The sequence below is a fragment of the Lactuca virosa genome, chromosome 3 (genome assembly GCF_052849685.1).
Source record: "Lactuca virosa cultivar CGN04683 chromosome 3, Lactuca_virosa_CGN04683_v6, whole genome shotgun sequence".
Taxonomy (NCBI): Eukaryota; Viridiplantae; Streptophyta; class Magnoliopsida; order Asterales; family Asteraceae; genus Lactuca; species Lactuca virosa.
Window position 1 is genome coordinate 120,790,317 of NC_136428.1, and position 21,750 is coordinate 120,812,066.

General features: G+C 36.0%; 1 protein-coding gene across 1 annotated transcript; it reads left to right on the forward strand.

The window, feature by feature from the left end:
* The first annotated feature begins 734 nt into the window (after positions 1 to 734).
* On the forward strand, positions 735 to 1,389 carry LOC145163983 (uncharacterized). Its single transcript, XM_079082714.1, has 2 exons — positions 735 to 958; positions 1,089 to 1,389. Exons 1-2 carry the CDS (start codon positions 735 to 737, stop codon positions 1,387 to 1,389), a joined length of 525 nt encoding a protein of 174 aa, XP_078938840.1.
* The last annotated feature ends 20,361 nt before the right edge of the window (positions 1,390 to 21,750 follow it).

Consider the following 21,750-nt stretch of genomic DNA (forward strand, 5'->3'; position numbering starts at 1 on the left):
ACTTATGTGAACTGATAGCTCATTATGTTGCGTGTAATTATGGTTACAATGAATGTCAATCATATATACAATCAAAATGAACACAAAGATTTTGGTCTAGTGGGTTTAATTGACAATTAGACTCAAAATGGAAATTATATTTGTTTTACTTTTAAATATAGGGCAAGAGTAAATGGTGAAAATAATAATAATAATAATAATAATAACAATAATAATAATAATAAAATAATAAAAAAAATCATAGCAAAGCTAAAAACCGACACATCGAACAAAGTACATGACCATGCATGCATGATAGTGCCAATTCACTTACAAAGAAAGAAAATGACACTCAATCAAGATCCTTTCAAGATAACGTGACCAATTATTAAATCAAATTCAGAGACCTCACATAACTGCAAGAATATTAGCATACATAAGGCTAAACGGTATGGATTAGGTCAACCCACGCGTAGTGCCTACGTGACAAGGCCACCTACGCGTGAACACCGCCCCAGGTGTGCGTATGTGCCTTGTGGCGTGGGCTGGCTACGGGTGAAGACAACGGACATGATTGGTGCAGCATTTTCGATCGTTCCTTTTTGCATTTCTTTGACCGTTACAAACATAAAAAAAAAATCAAATAAAACTTAACACATATATAAATACATACACAACATATAAACAAACACACTTCCATTCACATCACAAACATATTTGTATTCCATTTTTCAAACACAATTTCAACCATATATATGAATAACTTTGCGGATTCGATTTCTTCTTCTTCATCCGATGATGATGGCAGCTCTGATGAAGATGACTTGGTGTTGCACACGTTGTTGTCTGCGGCACGCAAAAGGGTGCAACAAAGAGGCGAAAGTTCAAATATCGAGAAGAGGCATAGAAATTCCATAGTTCGGGATCGTATGGCGGCACACGAGCTTTTGGTACGTGATTACTTTGCCCCTGATAGTTTGTACGACCTATCAAAATCTGAAGACCGATTCCGTATTAGTAGAAATTTATTTTTACGTATAGCTAGAGATTTGGAAAACAATTATGAGTTTTTCCAATTGAGTTTTTCCAATTGGTAAACGTGATTTTAGTACAATACGAAAATGCATAGCAGCCCTTAGACAATTGGCTTACGGCATAGCCGCAGACGCATCAGATGAGTATCTGAAAATGTCTGAGAGGACTGGGCGAGAATGTACTTATCTTTTTTGTGAGTATGTCATAGAGCTTTATGGTGACATATACTTGCGACATCCAACTAGAAATGATATCGAACAGTTGTATGTCGCTCATGAAGCTAAGCATGGCTTACCAGGAATGCTTGACATCATTGATTGTACACATTGGGAGTGGGATAATTGTCCCAATGCATGGCGAGCTCAATTCACATGAGGTGATCATGGCGTGCCGACTATTATACTAGAGGTTGTTGCTTCACATGACCTATGGTTTTGGCATGCATTCTTTGGTATGGCGGGGTCAAACAACGACCTGAATGTGCTTGGAGCCTCTCCGATATTTAATGATATTTTGCAGGGTAAAGCCTCAAACATGCCTTTCGTTGTGAATGAACATCAATATAATTATGGGTATTACCTTGGTGATGGGATATATCCAGAGTACGTTACGTTTGTCAAGTCGTACTCATTTCCGGCCGATGAAAAACGAAAATTGTTGAAGTTAGCACAAGAATCGGCTAGGAAGGATGTAGAACGGGCGTTTGGGGTCCTCAAACAAAAGTGACACATTATCAAACATCCGACACGGTCATGGGATAGGGCGAAATTGACGAAGTTGTTGACTGCTTGTGTTATTTTACATAACATGATAATTGAAGAAGAGGGCAAGGCTATTTGTATGTATAATCCGGAAGATATTCTTAACCCACCTGCAGTAATACAAGTCGGCAGCCCTGCATACTTCACTCGACTTTTGGAAATACAAAATAGTGAAACACATCACAATTTACGTTATGATTTAACTGAGCATATATGGCAAAGGCAATTCCAGCAACATGGTGGCGTTGACGACGACGGAGATGACGACGAGGATGACGATGACGGGGATGACGACGAGGAGGGCGACGAGTAATATTTTCTATTTTTTTTAGTAATTTAGGTTTTAAATGATTATGTTTTTTAAGTATTGTAGATTTTAAATTTTTGGTTTTTAAATTAATGTAAAATGCTTTTAATTAATATTTATGTTTTTATTTTTGTTTACTAATTATTTTTTAAATTAATCTAATATTGTCAAAAAGTATAAAAAAAGAAAAAAAAATGATGTGGAGTGGTAACCATTTCCAAGGGTTAGTGGGTTTGTAGTGGAGGTGATGTGATGCTGATGTGACGTCAATTTTTGAGTAGGTTGGGTGTGACCATACCCCTTAGTCTAACCATATTAATAAGGGTAAATTGTTGATGCCAATGGTTTATTAAAAATTGCACTTCTTCGAAGTTAATTTTTTTTGGAAACGACAAATATATTATAAAATAGGTCACATGCTTAGCAAGTAGCTATAAACATGAGCAAATACAAGGAAAATATCACAATACAAAATTTTAACAAAATGGTGATACACTCCAATCTATCGACCTATTTATCACTTGAGTAGTTCTATATTTGTACCACGCATATGTTTGAAAGATCACCTCATCCGCAATTTGTGCCGGCCACGTCCTTATTTGTTTGAACACCTTGTTGTTTCTAGCCATCCAAATGAACCATAAGAGTGCATATGCTACCGCATTCAATCGTTCCTTTTTTCTTGAACAATTACCCCAATTTGCTGCAAAGTGTAAGAATTCTGTCACGTTGTCAAATTGAGGGACATATATCTGACACCATTTGAAGATCCATTCCCTTGCCTCCTTTTCCACTTGACACTTTATTAGCAGGTGATCGCTAGTTTCTTGTTCTACGCTACACATCGAACACATAGTTGATTGCAGTTTGATACCCCTAACTTCTAAGTTTGAGGCCACTAGAATTTTATTTATCATTGCTCTCCAAATGAAACATCTAATCTTTAGGGGAACCACCTTAGACCAATCAATACGGACACCATGTTGTGAGACTGTTAATTTCGAGTCTAACATTCTTCTTAAAGTGTTAACCGTATAATTCCCATCCGAGTTTAAGGTGCATCGAAAACCATTGTTGACAGGAATCATGCGAATATTTCTAAGTAAGGAGCTTATTTCTTCAAGGACAGTCAGCGTCTCATCATCCATATGTTGTACTTTCCATTTCCAATTGAAGCCATCTGTTTGAATTCGATCCACAATTGAGCATAATTTGACTTTTTCTAGATTGTACAGTCTAGGAAAACGCTCCTGGAGTGTTAATTCGCCATACCACCTGTCTTTCCAAAACAAAAAACTGTTTTTGGAAGATGGAATTAAAGTGAACAACTCATGAAAATTAACATCGAATTATGGAAGGGACTTAATAGCTTTTGCAATATTACACCATGTGCCATTGAACGATTTCTTTGCAATGACTGTGACCGGTTTCTTAGCCAAGTTGTGTAAAGAGCTTGTGACTTCCACAAGGCATTGATATGCGATTTTGGAAAGATTGATGCAGAAATGTCACTTGGAGCAACTAACTACCCTGAGCTAGGAATTGTATACAAAAGCCTCAAGATGGTCCCAAATATTTCATTCCGGTGACCGCAATCCATCGACTCACCAAGAAGAAAATAGACACCACTTTGGCTTTAATGCAAAGATCGAAGAACACTACGGATGAAGTCAAGTTTGAAATCTCAAGGAGAATCCAGTGGTTGTTCGAAGTTAGAAAATTCGGGTGGCTTCTTATTCGGTTCCTCAAGTTGAACAAGTGAAGAAAGTTAGATAAGAGGTCACTTTGGGGGAAATTGTTGATAAAAAAATGTGACCCTCTTTAGCTAAGGAACCGCAGTCTGGAGTGTTGGTGATACCGTAGAAGAAATTGACTACCGAAGTTGGAGAAAATCTTTTGTGAACCGTAACCACAACAGCTACCGCAGAGATGAATGATGAATGAAGACTTTCATGTTACTTTACTGACTTAGCGTGTTTGCTTAGTTTTGTCCAGTGAACCTTGCATGGTCATTGAAGTCAGTAGAATAGTATTTATTTATTTCCAATGTAACTTTTCGGGACTCTATAAATAGAGGATCCCACTTCATGTAATGACACACTTTCATGATCTTTCTGAACTATTATAGAAATACAAAGATCATTCATCTCTATTCTATCTTAACTGATATTCCAAGTTTCTCTTCACTTTAAGTTGATCACATTTATTAACTTGTGTTTTCATGCAATCCTTGTTATGAATCAACTTGGTGTCTACTTGATATAACTTGTTGTCATTTATATTTCCTTTATATTTCCGCAATCTAACATTTCTAACTTATTGTTGTTGAGCTAACAAGATCATTGAGATTAACTTATTCCACAACTTATTATCTTGTACTAACGTTTGTTCAAGTGTTCTTCAAAGTTTTTCTCTCAACATAAGACCTTCCCAATATTAACATCTATGAGTTGGACATATGGTCTTTAAGCATTAAGATATTAAAAGTGATTTTGGGCAACAGATGAGTACGCCGGGCATACCCTCTAGGTACGCATGGCGTAACGAGTTTAGCCTTGAATCCCTTTCTGTTGAAGCTCAGTACGCAGGGCGTAATGCAGGAGTACGCATGACGTACTACCAGAAGTCCATTTGGGCCATTTTTAGCCCTTGGGCTAGGTTAGTTGGGTCCAGTATGGGGAGGGTAAAATGGTCTGTTACCCATAGTAAGAGAGAATATGATTTGGACCTTTAATTATGGGTTATTATCCTAAATAGTAATTAGGGTTAGTTTGGATGTGTTCAGGGTAACGAGCCCTTGTAGAAGCGATTCGTGTGTGATTCTTATATTCTCAGTTTGAGGTGAGTATCTTCACTGTGGTTGTGGGTAGAATACACCAATGTCGGCCCACTGTATTATGTTGTACGTTGATAGTTGTTTTTGTGACACTTACTGAAATGCTTGTATGTGCTTGATGTCTTTGTGACTCTTGCTAATATGATTGTATGCTTATATGTAGGGGTGAAATAGACCCATACCATTTGAAATATACTTAGAGATTTGGATGGGACTTAGAGATTCGAAAGCGACTCAGGGAGTCGGAAGGGACTCAGAGAGTCGGAAGGGACACATGGCTGAAATAGACCCATTACAGCTTTAGACTGATATGTATGTATGATGTGTATGTATGGTAGGTGGTATCTTGGGGAAATCACTAAGCTTTGTGCTTACAGTTTATGTTTAAAATGTTTCAGGTACTTCTGGTTCGTAGGGGAAGGGCCCGACATGATCACTCAACATCCACCAGTGTTTTATATTTTATGATATTGGATTATACTCTAATAACTATTTTCTACATTGACATACTTTGAGGGTTTGAAATGAATGGTTGATAGTTTTGGTTGATTTAAAAACAAAAAATTTTACTTAGTATTTTTGGGATGTTACAGACACGCTGATCCTTTCTCAAAGGACAAATCAATGATGGTCAACGTCAAGATGAAGGCAGTAGATACTGAGACTTACAGAGTGAGAGAGAAGATAACACATATTAAATATTAGTAGAGCAATGTACAATGTATACTCCTTTGGTAAAATGAAAGCTAGAAAGGATTTCTGAAGCATAAAATGTTTAATAATAAAATAAAAATCAGCAACTTATGTTCATAAATTTAAGATAGCAAAAAGTAAAGTAAGAAAGTCATAAAGAAGTATTGTCAAACATAAGTAGAAATAAAAAATGTGAATGTTATTGTTCCTGAGTGCAGTGAACACAATTGCGTTACTTGAGTCCATGACCTTTCCTTCATTGTAGTCAAAAAGAACTTTGTAGCGAACGTTACATAGTTGACTAATTGAAATGAGATTTTTTTGAAGGCCCTTGACATAGAACACATCTTTTAGCTCAATTGTTCTGCACCTTATTTTACCCATGCCATTGGCTGCTTCTTCACTGCTATCCTCAAAAGTAACAATAGGACCATATTTCTCCACAAAATTGGTCAAGAGGAACTTGAGACCAGTCATGTGTCTAGAGAAACCACTGTCTAGGTACCAAATATGCTCCTGACCCTGAAGAGTAGAAGAGACATTCCAACTTTTAATCTTTGACACTTTGACAACTTTAAAAGTATTAGCATCACACCTACTGAAACTTCTATCAGGGGCATCATTGACAAGAGCCATAAGGCCTTTAACATTTAGTCCTTTAACATTTAGGCCTTCAACCCATTATTCTGATTCCTCCTACTTCGCAATAAAATCGTTTGGTAGAGAGATCTTCTCCTTCTTCATGTGGGCTACCAGCTTCTTGTACATGATTTCATAGTTTTCAGGGCTTTGAGATTCTCTCTTTTCTTTACAGTCTCTGTAAAAATGGTCTGGGCTTCCACAGTTAAAAAAATTACTTGAATTTATTTTTTCTGAGTTATGCTTTATAGCTGAAAGTAACAATAGAACCATCTTTCTCCATAAAATTGGTCAAGAGGAACTTGAGACCAATCATGTGTCTAGAGCATCCACTGTCTAGGTACCAAATATGCTCCTGATCCTGATGATAGAAGATACATTCCACCTTTTTATCTTTGACTCTTTGATATCTTGAAATGTATCAACATCACACCTGCTGAAACTGCTATCAGGGGCATCACTGACAAGATTCATAAGGCATTTAACATTTATTCCTTCGTATTCATAGGTCTCCACTTCTTCAACCCATTCTTCGGATTCCTCCTGTGTTGCAATAAAAGCTAAATGTAACAATAGGACCATATTTCTCCACAAAATAGGTCAAGAGGAACTTGAGACCAGTCATGTGTCTAGAGCATCCATTGTCGCAGTACTAAATATCCTCATGACCCTGACGAGTAGAAGAGACATTCCACCGCTTTATCTTTGACTCTTCGATAGCTTCAAAAGTATCAGCATCACACCTTCTGAAACTGTTATCAGGGGCATCATTAATAAGAGCCATAAGGCCTTTAACATTTAGCCCTCCGTCTTCAGAGGTCTCTTCTGTTGGGTTATGAGCATTCTAACACTCCTAAGTGTACATGCAACCCTAAATACCTTGGACCTATGTTTTCTCTATTATACATACAATTATGAACATCCAAGGTATTATCCTAATCTAGCATACAAAATAATAAATATAACAAGATAGAATACATACCTCTTTGATGTAGAATGTCTTCATGAAGCTTGAGTGCCTAGTGCACCAAGTGTGACACCTCAAATGGTTCACACAACACCAAATACACTTGGAATAACTTGAGAGAAACTTGAACACTCCTTGAAATCGTCTAGCCCTCACACTCACACATTAGTGCACGATTTCTTGAGCCATGGGATTCTTTTATATGGTGGCTATTAGGGTTACACCATGTAACTCATAACTTTACCCATTCCTTATGCTCCATGGATTTTAACCTCCATGGAGTATCCATGGGTCACCCCATGGACTTAGTCCAACATAAGGAATCTTGGATCACAAGCCCACATATATAAGAATGAATGATTTACACAATCAACCCATATATTTAATTAGTCTCCTTTTGATCACTTAATTAATTCCAAATTAATTCTTGATCAATACTAATTAAATAACCTTATTAATATATTAGAACTTATAATATATTAACCAACCTTAAGTGTTATTTCTCTCATTATAGTCTATCCAAATGCATGATGCCATGCAACCCAAATGGACCATGTCGGGTCGGGTCAAGTCTTACCAATTATAGTTATGGACTTAGACATTAATCCAACATCTTCTTCTTCAACCCATTCTTTAGATTCCTCCTGCTTTGCAATAAAAGCTTTTGGTAGAGAGATATTTTCCTTCTTCATGTGGACTAGTAGCTTCTTGTACAAGATTTCATAGTTTTCAGGGATTTGAGATTCTCTCTTTTCTTATAGTCCATGGAAAAATGGTCAGGGCTACCACAGTTAATACAGTTCCCTGAATTTCTTTTCTTTGAGTTATGCTTTCTCGCTGAACTATTTCCCTTGGGCTGAAATCTTTTGGCTCCATTAGATCTGCTTTCTTCATAGCGTTTAACAATGAGTGCAACACTAGCAAACAGTTCATCAGAAATTTCATCATTACTTATTTCACCCTGATCAGAATCATTAGAGTCGCTAATGAGACTGGCTAGTTTTTTCTGGAGACCAGAGCTACATATTTTTCTTTGTTGGACTCCTCTACGAAGAGCTTTAGTTTCTTCGTAATTTCGTAGATTTCCAAACAAGGAGTTGAGATCCAGAAGGTTTATTTTCTCACTATTCTTAAGAACATCAGTGTGATGTTCCCAGCTTTTCCCAAGAGAATCCAATAACTTCCAAACCAACTGAGAGGAATGCTTGACAATCCCTAATCTGCACATATAATTCACCAAACAGTTAAACATATTAAAAATTTGAGTTAGACACTCACCTTGCTGAGCAGAGAAATGCTCGTACCTCCGGTTGAGATTGTTGATGGTTGTTTCTTGAACTTCCACCATTCCTTCATAAGCCACAATCAGCGTTTCCATCATCTTTTAAGCAGTTTCATAGTTTTCAACCAGATGATACACATGATAAGGAAGTGAGTTTCCTATGGCTTCCCTTGCTTTAACATCAAGTCTGATAAGTTTTTTGTCATCATCGTCATAACTAGTCTTTGGATTTTGTGTCATGTTAGAAATTTGGGCTATAGAAAGGCTTGGAAATTCTGAGAATCATGGTAAACACTTTCAGATTAAAGTATTTGGGTGGTACTCCCAATCTTCTTTAATCGAATAAGACTCAGAGAGACAAGAACATAGAGTGTTTTGATGATGTTTTGCGTATGTACTAGAAAATGAGACCAAAACCGACTTTAAGATCTCTGTCTGAAAAATGTCATATGACAGTTTCAAACTGTCACAAACCACCAAAAACGGTCATAAAAACGGGTATTTGGATAAAAGTCAAAATAGGGTCAATTCTAAAAAAACGGTTTCAAACTGTCACAAGCCAGGTACTCTGCCCCTTGGACCCCGCTCTCGAGGGCGCTACCCCTGGACCCCTGTTCGTTCAGGGGCTTCACCCCTAAATGACAGTGTACTTTGAAACTTGATCAAACTTAAACAAGTGTGTACTCCACACCTTCCTTACTTGTTTAATATTTATCAAGATCACTTTTGGTCAACAAAGTAATCCCATTACACTTAAATAACATTGATGATAACAAATCACCAACAAACCTCCCCCATTTAAGTGTAATCTTAATTAATTTAAAATGAAACATAACACCAACAAACTGATGCATAAATGAAATGTCATGACGATTGAATTTCACATTAGTATATTATACAATCCAAATATTCGAATATCACGGTCTCACTAAGGATTGAACCTTTTCTATCCATAGTGAATACATGAAGATAATACACACAACAATTTACATTCTCTTAAGTTCTAACTTGACACTATATTTTACTAGCTTGTGTCCCATCTTTCAATAAGCATATCAAAGCCAAGTATTAACTTCTTGAAGCAGCTAAACTCCATGCTTATATAGGTAGTAATTTTATTCTTGCACCTGTAAATGCAGTTTTTCAAAAGAACTGTTAAGAATATAAATTCAACCTCTTTTACTTGCAGTACTGAACACATACATTGGGATGATGATAATAATGTGTTCCAATCTTCAAATATCAAGCTTTCCACATTTAATTCAGCATCTAATATTACACTAGATGGGAATTACGTATCTCAATATGAAAGATTTTAGGTGGAATTTAAACCCATCCCTATGACCGCCTTGTGCACAAGATCTCTTGCTAACCCTGCGGTTAAATGGTTGGCCAAATTCAACTGAGTTATCATGAACTCCACAGATATCACACCAGTTATGATGAGCTCACAAATCATGTTATGTCTAACACCTAAGTGTCTAGACTTACCATTATACACTTGACTATATGTCTTAGCCAAAGTAGCAAAACTATCACATCTGATAGATATGGTGGATATCGGTTTAGGCCATAATGGAATTTCATAAATCAAATTCCTCAGCCACTCAGATTCCTAACTAGCAACAGACAATGCTACAAACTCAGACTCCATAGTTGAGTTAGTAGGACAAGTTTGTTTCTTGGATGCCCAAGAAATGGCTCCTCCTCCAAGAATAAATACCCAACCACTTATAGAAGAGTGATCTTCTAAGTTGGTAATCCAGCTGGCATCTAAATAACCTTCCAAAACAGAAGGATATCCACTATAAGTCAAACCTTAATCCTTGGTTCCTTTCAAATACTTGAATAATCTATTCACTGCTTGCCAATGATGTGCACTAGGATTACTAGTATATCTACTAAGCTTACCCACAGAAAAAGCTATATCAGGCCTAGTACTAATCATGGCATACATAAGACAACCAATTGCTCTAGAATATTCAAGTTGAGAAACTGGAGATCCTTTATTAGGTAGAAGCTTAAGATTAGGATCTATAGGAGTGCTTAAAGGAGAACAATTCTAAAAGTGAAACTTTTTCAACATCTTCTCAATGTAATTAGATTGATAAATTGAAATCTCATTGTTTCCTTTTCTAATTCTTATACCAAGAATTACTTCAGCCTCCGCCATTTCTTTCATGTCAAAACTAGATGATAAAAATTTCTTGGTTTTATCAACTTCACCTTGATCAGTACCAAAAATTAACATATCATCAACATATAGACAAATTATAACTCCTTTACCAGAAGAATCAAATTTGCTATATACACATTTCTCAGCCTGGTTTAATGCAAAACCATTAGACAATATCCCATCATCAAACTTTTGATTCCATTGTTTTGGTGCTTGTTTCAAACCATATAATGATTTCTTCAACTTGCACACCTTATGTTCATTACCAGACATCACAAACCCTTCAGGTTGTTTCATGTAAATTTCCTGATCTAATTCACCATTCAAGAATGCAGTTTTCACATCCATTTGGTGAATCACAAGATTATGTATAGATGCAAGAGCTAACAATAATCTAATTGTGGAAATTCTAGCAACAGGAGCATAAGTATCAAAGAAGTCAAGGCCTTACTTTTGCCTAAAGCCTTGGATAACCAATCTAGCTTTATACTTATCAATTGTGCCATCCACCTTCATTTTCCTTTTGAGGATCCACTTACTTCCCAATGCCTTGCAACCATGAGGTAAATCAGACAATACCCAATTATTGTTATGCATGATAGAATCAATCCCATCCTGAATTGCTTCTTTCCATAAATGAACATCCCTAGAAGCCATAGCTTCACTAAAAGTCTTTGGATCCTCCACAATATTAAAACAATAATGATGTTGACATAAAGTCTCATTCCTTGTTCCTTCAACTAGATAAATTTGAAAGTCATATCCAAAAGACTTAGCTTTTCTAGCTCTTGTGCTTTTCCTATCTTCAGGTACAGAAATCGCACTACCAGAAACATCTTCAGCTTGAGTAGTACTCTTGCTAGAAGATTGATGAATCATGTCCCTTGGTATAGGTATAAATGTAAATCTTTCTTCATCAAAGATAGCATCTCTTGACTCTATCACAGTGTTACAGACACATAGTCATTAGATTCTAAAACATAGAATCTATATGCTTTGGAATGCTCAACATATCCAATGAAGATACAATCTACACCTCTCTCACCCAATGTTTTCCTTTTGGGTTCAGTGAGCCTTACAACTGCTCTAAAGCCCCAAACTTTGAGATAACACAAATTTGGTACCTTTTTACACCAAAGTTCATAAGGATTAATCTTACTCCTTTTATTTGGAGTTCTGTTCAAGATGTAACATGCAGTTAACATTGCCTCACCCCAAAACCCTTCACTTAATCTTGAATAGGACAACATGGAATTAAACATTTCTTTCAAAGTCTTATTCTTCCTTTCAGCTACACCATTTTGTTGTGGTGTATAAGGAGTTGTGGATTGATGTATTATTCCAGTTGATTCAAAATAAAATGGATGATAATACTCACCACCTCTATCAGTACGCAAGACTTTTATTAATTCATTTTTATGAATCTCAACTTGTTGTTTGAAAATTTTAAATTTATCAAGTGCTTCATCCTTATAATGTAGCAAATAGCCGTAACAATATCTAGATGCATCATCAATAAAAGTAACAACATACTTTTTGTTTCCAAGGGAAGGCGTTGCATGGAAATCATATAAATTACTATGTATAAGATCCAACACCTTGCTTTCCCTAACAACATCTTTGAAAGGTTGTCTAGTGATTTTAGTTAGCATGCATGTTTTACATCTTTCATTATTTTGCATATCAAAAGCAGGAATTCAACTCATTTTAGACATGTCTTTTAAGCTCTTGTAATGAATGTGTCCTAGTCCAGCATGCCATAATTCATATTTATTAAAATTATTGCTAGTACTAGTAGAAGCCATGCAAATAGAATTATCTATAGAAGGATAATTAATATTAAGTCTAATCATTCCATTACATACATATCCAACTCCCATAAAAGAACCATGTCTTGACAAGATATACTTGTCACTTTCTAATACTTGTTTGTAACCACAATTATTTAATACAATTTCAGAAACAAGATTCTTATGAATCCCTAGAACATATAAAACATTGTTCAAACACAAACATTTCCCAGAAGTAAAGGTAAGTAAAACATATCCTAGTCCCTTGATTGGTTCAGTTGCAACATTTCCCATCTTCACAACAGATCCATCTTCAATTGGTCAAAAGTCCTTGAACCAATATAGATCTTTGCAAACATGACTTGTTGCATCCGAATCAACCCACCGTGCAAAATTATCATCCTGCACATAAAATGCTTCAGAAATCATAGAAATATAATTCTTAATATATTTAGAATTCTGCATGAAAACAGAAATCTGACCTTGTTTCTTTTTCTGGATCCTTGGATCCACTTGGTCAGGCACCATTCTTGTTCATTTTACGAAAACGACAATCTTTCTTGAAGTGGCCCAGTTTGTTACAATTCTAACACACCACTTTAGTCTTCTTGTTGGAAGACTTATCATCCTTTCCTTTAAGCTTCCTTTTTCCATTAGACTTCTTTTGATTCTTTGATCCTTCTCCAGCCACCATGTTCACAGGAGAGGAACCAACTTGGTTCTTGCTTTTGGGATTGTTATCGAGTTCTTGATTCCTTAAGGACTCTTCAATTCGTAAATGGCTTCCAAGTTGATTCAAAGTCAATTCCTCTTTGTTATGTTTCAGACTGTGTTTAAAATCCTTCCAGGAAGGGGGCAGTTTGTCAATGATCACATCCATAGAAATGGCTTCATCCATTTTCAGATTGTGTTAAAAAACTGTCCCAGAATCCTTAGCATTTCATGTAATTGGTCCATCACAGGCCTGGAGTCAACCATCTTGTAACCCATAAAGTTACTAACAAGAAACTTCTTGGTAGAAGCATCTTCAGCCATGTACTTGGATTCAAGAGAATCCTACAGTTCTTTTGCAGATTCGAAATTTTGATAGATATCAAAAAGAGAGTCATACATACCATTGAGAATATGACCACGACATATGTAATCATCATTTTCCCACTTTGAATACCTTCTTGTTGCCTCCAAAGGTTCATCTTCAACAGATTTTGGTAAGACCGGCATGGGTGTACTCAGAACATACACCATTTTCATAGTGGTAAAGAGAAACTTCATCTTCTTCTACCATCTATGAAAGTCTTGCCCTTCAAACTTGTTCAGTTTTTCAAACTTACTTGTCATTTCCTTCACAGAATCGCCACTTGCCATGATCACATAAATACTTTAATCTTTGTTATAAATTTGGGGTATAGAAAGGCTTGGAAATTTTGAGAATCGTGTTAAACACTTTCATCTTAAAGTATTTGGGTGGTACTCCCAATCTTCTTTAATCGGATAAGACTCAGAGAAACAATAACATATAGTGTTTTGATGATGTTTTTTGTATGTACCAGAAAATGAGATCAAAACCGAATTTTATACCTCTGTCTGAAAACTATCATATGACAGTTTCAAACTGTCACAAACCACCAAAAACGGTCATAAAAACGGGTTTTTGGATAAAAGTCAAAATTGGGTCAATTCTCAAAAAACCGGTTTCAAACTGTCATATGACAGCTCGACCCCAGCCAGGGGCGCTGCCCCCGGACCCCTGTTCGTTCAGGGGCTTCGCCCCTAAATGATAGTGTACTTTGAAACTTGATCAAACTTAAACAAGTGTGTACTCCACACCTTCCTTACTTGTTTAATATTTATCAAGATCACTTTTGGTCAACAAAGTAATCCCATTACACTTAAATAACATTGATGAAAAAAAATCACCAACATTTCATGGGACCAACAAGAGCATTGTTAACAATAGGTTGATACATAGGAACATATGGACCATTGTCGACGATATTGAGCATATAAAAATCCATGGTTTCAAGAGCAACCATAGCTTTTGATTTCCACATTGTATTTTTGTGTTCATCGACAGGATGGATCTTGTTAATAGAAGACAACTTTGGATTATACGAGGAAGACATGATAACTTACATGTATCGTAAACCCGCTCGGATACCAATTGAAGGTTTGTATCGATCAGATACACTCAAGTACGAATCATGAAGAACAAAAAAAGAACAAAATGATCACATAGATACTTTCACTAAGAAAGAGTTCTCACCAAGAGAATAGATCAGAAAGACAGCACAAAGCTCTATTAGGGTTAAACCCTAATAGTACAATATCTACAATTATACAAAAGCAGATCCCATTATTTTAGTGATACATACTAATCTATGTCAAGGTCTCATCCTAATCACTAAGATTACGGATCCGACATCTATTATATATACTACGTATATCTACCTAATATACATATGATCACTAAAATCATTGAGTTCAAGCAACAATAAACTCACAAGACACCATTTGGATCTATTAGGGGGAAATTGGTTTGGGAAATGAAGACAAAGTTCGTAATTCAAGGGAGGTTATCGTTTGGCCACTTCGAGAACTCCTAATCTGTGACATCCACAATTTCATGGCCCGAAGAAAACTTTTTCTTTATGCTTATTTAATTCATAATATTCTTTAAAAGAATACATTAATGCGGAATTTGTCTTAAAACATTATTTTAATGTGAGATAATATCAATATCAAAGAATTTTCAAAGAAATGTTTATCGTTAATATGTAAAAATTTGGGATGTCATAACCGATACAGAAACATAAGCATAATCTAGTCATTACAGGCCTTACAAAACTTTATTATACTAATGGCCTAAACTCCCCAAATCTCTCAGCCGATTCAAACATTATTATCCATGTATCTTCGTACCACTACCTGTGATCAGGGCCGGTCTAGACGGTGGGCAACCGCCCAGGGCCCACGTCTCTAAGGGGCCAAAAATTTATCGGCTATGTAGTGTATATATATAAAAAATTTATTACCTAAATGATTTTTAGCTCCTAAATTTGGTTCAAACTCAAATTAGTTCAAAAGATAAACAATTTGGCTTGTTTAATATTGTTAATTGAACAAGTCTATAGTGAAAAATAAATGATACTTTTTTTGAATCTTTATTATATTTGTCTTTAAGAGGCTCTTTTTTTTCTTATCGCCCCGAACCCTATATATGTTTGGACCGGCCCTGCCTGTGATATAAAGAAACTGAGTGGGTCAGGCTTGGGAGCCTGTTAAGCACATAGGGTTTTCAATCCATAATAATATAATTAAAATATTTTAAATATATATTTCACATTAAATAAATAACCCGATTATCCATTCTTGTTATCCTCACTCACTGATCCTAAAATGATGATCTCGAGGGAGCTATCCTAAAGGACCACTGTAAGCAATGAGTAACCAATACTGCTTCGGGGATTCCTTAGCAATACATGCCTATAAGTCAAACATGGGGGGATAGAGTACCCGAATGAACATTCTTTCCTTTTCCCTGAAAAGAAGGATTATTAACACATATAGCTGGCGAGCCGGCTAGTGTTCCACAAGACTGCCTAGAATAATCAGTCGTCATCTATACTTTGTTAGATGACGTGTCACAACGATACAATAGTACCATGGTCACGGTCTGGCATTAGAATACTTGTATCTAAATGTAAGTTTAAAGTAACTATGCACTCACTTGTTAAAACTGGATGGCTTGTGGTAAGGTCAGCACTACACCTAACACCTTAGCGTTTCCTTTTCAAAAGACCTAGATATAAATATCACTAATTTTTAGTCTTTGTCTAGTATTTTTCATGACTATAATAACAATAGTCTATATATATTTCTTAATAATCCCAATGACTACATCAAGATCTATCAAATAAGGAATAACCAGGTAAGAACATATCAGAGGTAGGATCCGTTAGGTATACATAGTATACTGTTTGGAAAATCCACTTTAAACACCTCAATATCAGAGGTAGGATCCGTTTGGTATACTATTACTTCTTTAGTTAAGACTATTTATCATAAATAATCTTCTAATTAAAATGTTATTTATTACTCGTAACGCATACGACGAATAATTATCCTATTCGAGGATTTTAATTATAAATAATTATCACTTATTATATTTTAAGTGTGTAGCCCGAATTTTCGGGTGTTATAATTATCTAACCCTTTGGATGATCACGTCCCAAAATCACACATCAACAAATAAACTCTAAGTAGTAATTCCTTAAGTCTCCTTCCGATCCCTAAGTAAGGATTGTTTCTTTACCGTGCTCCCACAGGACTAAATTGACTCACTCAAAACACAATATTCTAGGTTCCTATATGACAGTTTATCAGCATGCCGACCTACTTTGATAATCACTAAATCTATTGGTTAATGATTCATATAAGTGACTTTTCACGTTGATTTCCTCAAACGACCATTCTCCTTATCCAAAAATGACAAAGTTCACAAATTTAACTGTTATGTGTCCTTTTCGAGTTTCAACTTTGTTGGACCACAACATTTTTCACATTATCACGTAACATAAGTATTTTCAAGATAATAAAAGGATAATATTAAATCATAAGCGTTACTTGATCATGATAACGAGTCTATGAACAAAATTCTCTATAGACTAATTCTCCATGTATGTAATGCCCAAAAAGGCATACTTTTATCACTTGGTTAGTTTTGACTCATGACATATTGTGGTTCTACATCATCCTATGATACTTTATGATAAGATCTAAGGTAAGATCATTATCATTTACCGATAGGCACATGTAAAGTATTTTGAGTTTCTTCATGATATTAAATGTTGTTTTCACACCTTCCAACCAAAGCATCCATTCTACCATGTTAATATAAAAAATTGAAGATAATAGCTTTTTCTTAGCCTTCTGGTGCTGCAAGTCTCCTGGATCTTGACATCGAATCCGGAGTCGAGTTGCATTTCGCACCATCACCTTAATGGTTGGTTCTCCCCCAATTAGGTTCGAACTCCCATTTCTTGCTACTCCCAATCGATCAAAACCCATTATGAATCCACATATGTGATTTTGTAGCGCATTTTCTTCTTAGAAGAAACTCCTAATTGTCATATCAATGACTTTATCATCCCTAACGTAGTATCACTGTTTATGCTCACAATGAGTGATCTTCTCATATATCACAACCGATGTCTGATCAAGATTACGACAAGCACAAAGTCGTCTACCAACATACACACGTACAAAATGGTATAAGAGGATTGTACTAATGTAATACTAGCAACAAAGACGGTTGTTGAACTTAATATTTTCTCTTCCTCTTTTCTGGTAGGATCAACCTTGTTGCGCTCCACTTGATCATCATGACCACCTCCAAAATATTTGAACATAGACGCACAACAAACATCCTTGTGTGTTCTCCCATCCTCTCTAGAACAATTATAGATTTTATGGTTTTCCAAACAAGTGTTAAACTATTGGACTTCTTAGCTGATGGCAGTGCTCAAACTTGCTCCCACTCTTCATCCTCTACTAGACCTTTAGTCCTAAAATTCGACTTACAAAATCAAGTTTCATTGGAGACGCTTGATCATGCTCAAGTTAGATCGTATGTTGAATCCTAAGATAAGGTCTTTACTTTGATTATAGTAACAAACCGAATGGCCATGCTCTAATGACCTTCCATTACACAGTGCAATGAACTAGACTCTTCTCTTTACGAGGAAAACATTAACACAGAAGAAACCTTCCTACATGTTCTAATATGGTACAATCACATCATACTAGGTAACATTTCTAGTTATTGGTTACTCAAACCTAATGATGACTGAAGCAATTTTTGTTTCTCACGTCGATCATCTCCTTTTCCAATCTTTGACTAAAGTCGATCTATACACCGGACATGGTTCTTTGAACCAATCGACTCACTTTCGCATATTTACTTTAGTCGGAACCGATCCTTCATGACCACTAGGTTCTGAACAAAAGTCATTTTCCTAGTCATCACCAAAACGCAGGTATGATGGAAACAGACAAAACAAACTCAACTACTAGTGCCTTAGTAACCTTGTGACTTTTCTTGATACAAGTACGAATCATGTGCTTCTGGTAGTACATGCCTTTACTACCTTTCACTTATGCATACTTGATAGATGCCATTTTATGCATCTTTTAGGGTAGTTTTTATTATCATTTAGCATCATATTTTGAACATTTTCATGTAATTTTTTTAAATAATGTTCAGCTAATGTCTTTTATCAAAATTCTCGTACTGCTAGCGTTTTTGTGTCATTTTCAGATAATTCGAGTGGAGCGGTACTTTGGGAGCAGATGGATGCATATTTGGAGCTTAGATGGAGATGGAACTGCAGAAGGATTCTAAGGAATGACTTGGAGTGCTTAAAATGGAAAAATCGTATCCTAATCGAGCCGATAACCCAAATCTGCGATTGCGTTTTTGACGTCTGCGATTGCATTTATCGGTCGAAGTTTTGTAGGGTCGAAAAAAGTCATCTGAAAGCCATCTGGAGAAAAATATTGAAATCTGTGATTGTATTTTCATATCGGCGATCACATTTTTGTGACGTAACTCTCGAAACTTCAGAAATCGCATCGTACTTCATTTAAGGGGAAATCTAGAAAAATTTCGAATTTCTGTGATAACATTTCTCAAAATCTGCAATCGCATATTCTAATAAATTCTTTCGGAAGGTTCCTGCTCGCATATAAATACGACCCTCATAATCAGATTCGAAGGTGAGACGGTTCCATGCAACGAAAACTACTTCTGAAGACGATTTCTGATACCTTTCAGCAATTTCTTAAGATCTAAAGGTTGTGAATCATCTCACACACTTAGTTTAGAAGATTAATCAGTTAATCAGTTAATAGAATCCTTAATTGTTCTTGTCAATTGGTAATAAGTAACAAGTATCAGATTGGTTCCGAGTTTGGGATTTAACTTTGTTATAAACTAAAAAATCATATCTTTACGCTTCCTAATTGTGAGAAGTATTGGGTATTGTTGAGAATTTTACACAAATTATAAAGCTGCTTTTCTAATTTAATTAAGAGCTTATTTAATTAGACAGTAAAAAGTTAAGGTTAACTGAAGAGCTTGTTTTGGTTACTTTAACTAGGTAAAAGAGATTATGAAAGAGCTTGTTAGTTTTTCTCAGTACCATCTTAGATAGAACACATTCTGAATAACTAGATCTGGACTGATTGTATGATTAGAAAAGTCGCAGCAGAACTGAAATCGTTTTTATTATTGAGTTGTAGTTAATTTATTTTTAGTTTTTAGTTTAATTCAACCCCCCCCCCCCTTTTTATATGTTTTGTTTATCGACTAGAATGTGCCTGACGCAAAAAGGCATTGACCGTTAGGCTTTCCTTGAGGATTCGACCCTACTTCCATGTGTTATATTATTAGTGCAACCATCAGTGAAATTTTATTTTCTTAATACGCCTGCGACAGCGTGTTAGCAAATTAGCGTTGTTGCCGGGGACACGGTGCTTCTAATAGTTTAATGCCAAGAAATTTATATGCACGTACACCTCTAGATTTTGATCTAGAAATTGAAAGAACATCAATGAAACTGAAGAAAGAAGTAGCAAAGAAAATTGGTCGGTTGGTTTCTTTGGTTCATCCTCTTCAGTACCACTAGAACTCACCACACCACAAGGCAGCCCCTTGTGGAACAAACCATATCCGACTTTTCTATTTTTTTTCCAAAAGTAACCCCATCTTCACCTTGAATACTCTCCACCATCCTCAGTTAAATATGAGAAAACACACTCTTCTAAAACCCAATATGAAAAATCTGAAACACTAGAACCTTCAAAATCTAAAAAATCAGCCATGAGTGACATAGGAGATGAAGCAGAAAAAACTCTCAGATAGTGGGCCACCTAATTGGGCAATCAGCAACCCCTCTCCATTACTTTTCCAGAAGCCCAGAACTTTGAAATCAAATCTAGGCTAATACATCTTCTTCCCACATTCCGAGGTCTTGAAAACGAAGGCCCACATAAATTCCTTAAGGAATTTCATGTGGTTTGTTCAGGAATGAATCTGCATACGGTAATAGAAGATCAGATAAGGTTAAGGGCATTCCCCTTTTTAGTTCAATATTCAGCAAGAGAATGGCTGTACGAGCTCTCATTCGGTTCCATCACCACTTGGACAGAACTCACGAAGTTATTTTTAGATAATTATTTTCCAGAAACGCGAGTTTCGAGTCTCAGAAGAGAAATCCTTGGTATCAAACAAGGTAGAAGAGAAGCTCTACACAATTACTAGGAAAGATTCAAAAAACTGTTGGTTCGGTGCCCACAGTGATTATCAATTGTACAAATGCTTCTGTAAAGGTCTAACACCCATGGAGGTTCCTTAGGTGATATGATGCCAACAAAAATCTGGGAGCTGATCGAGAAGCTGGCGATAGAGTCAAAGCATTCTGGAAACGAAGACAAGTGGTATATTGATTAGCCAAGAGGTGTCAAAGAAGTCAGCAATGCTCATCCGGAGTCCCCAAATTTCTGAGCTGATGAAAGTAGTTTTATTATTGACAAAAGAAATAGCAGTGGCGAATAAACAGTGTGGTATCTGCTTAAAAACTTGACACCCAACATATATGTGTCCACTACTGCAAGAGGATATGGCTCCAATAAAAGCTATCAGATGATACCAGCAACAAAAAAACTTTAATCAGGCTCCAATATTTTATCAAAATAATTATCAGCAAAGACAACAATTTCAACATCCTCCGGGCTTTCAGTAGTAACCGAATTGTCAAGTGAATTTTCAGAATCAGCCCAATTATCAGAATCAGAATTTTCATAATTAATCTTCAAATCAACAACCCAGTAGTTCGAGTATGGCCGTAGAATATATTGTAAAAATTCTTTCCACAAGCACGCAAGCATTCCAGAATGAAACCGAAACTAGTATCAAGAATCTGGAACAACAGGTGTCTCAACTTGCCACTTATGTGGCTCGTCTGGAATCTCAAGGAAAGTTACCGGGGAATACTAAAAACAATCCAAAGCATAATGTGAGTGTTATTTCCTTGAGAAGCGGGAAAAGTTATGAAGGCTCAAGCGTATCCGAACCAGAAAAAGAAGCTGAAGAAGAATATGAAGAAGTTCTAATTGAAGAAGAAGATGAAAAAGTTTTTTTTTTAAAGGAAGCTGAAGAAGAGTATGAAGAATTTTTGGTTGACGAAGATGCTGAAAAAGATGAAGGAACAGAAACTCCAAAACTAA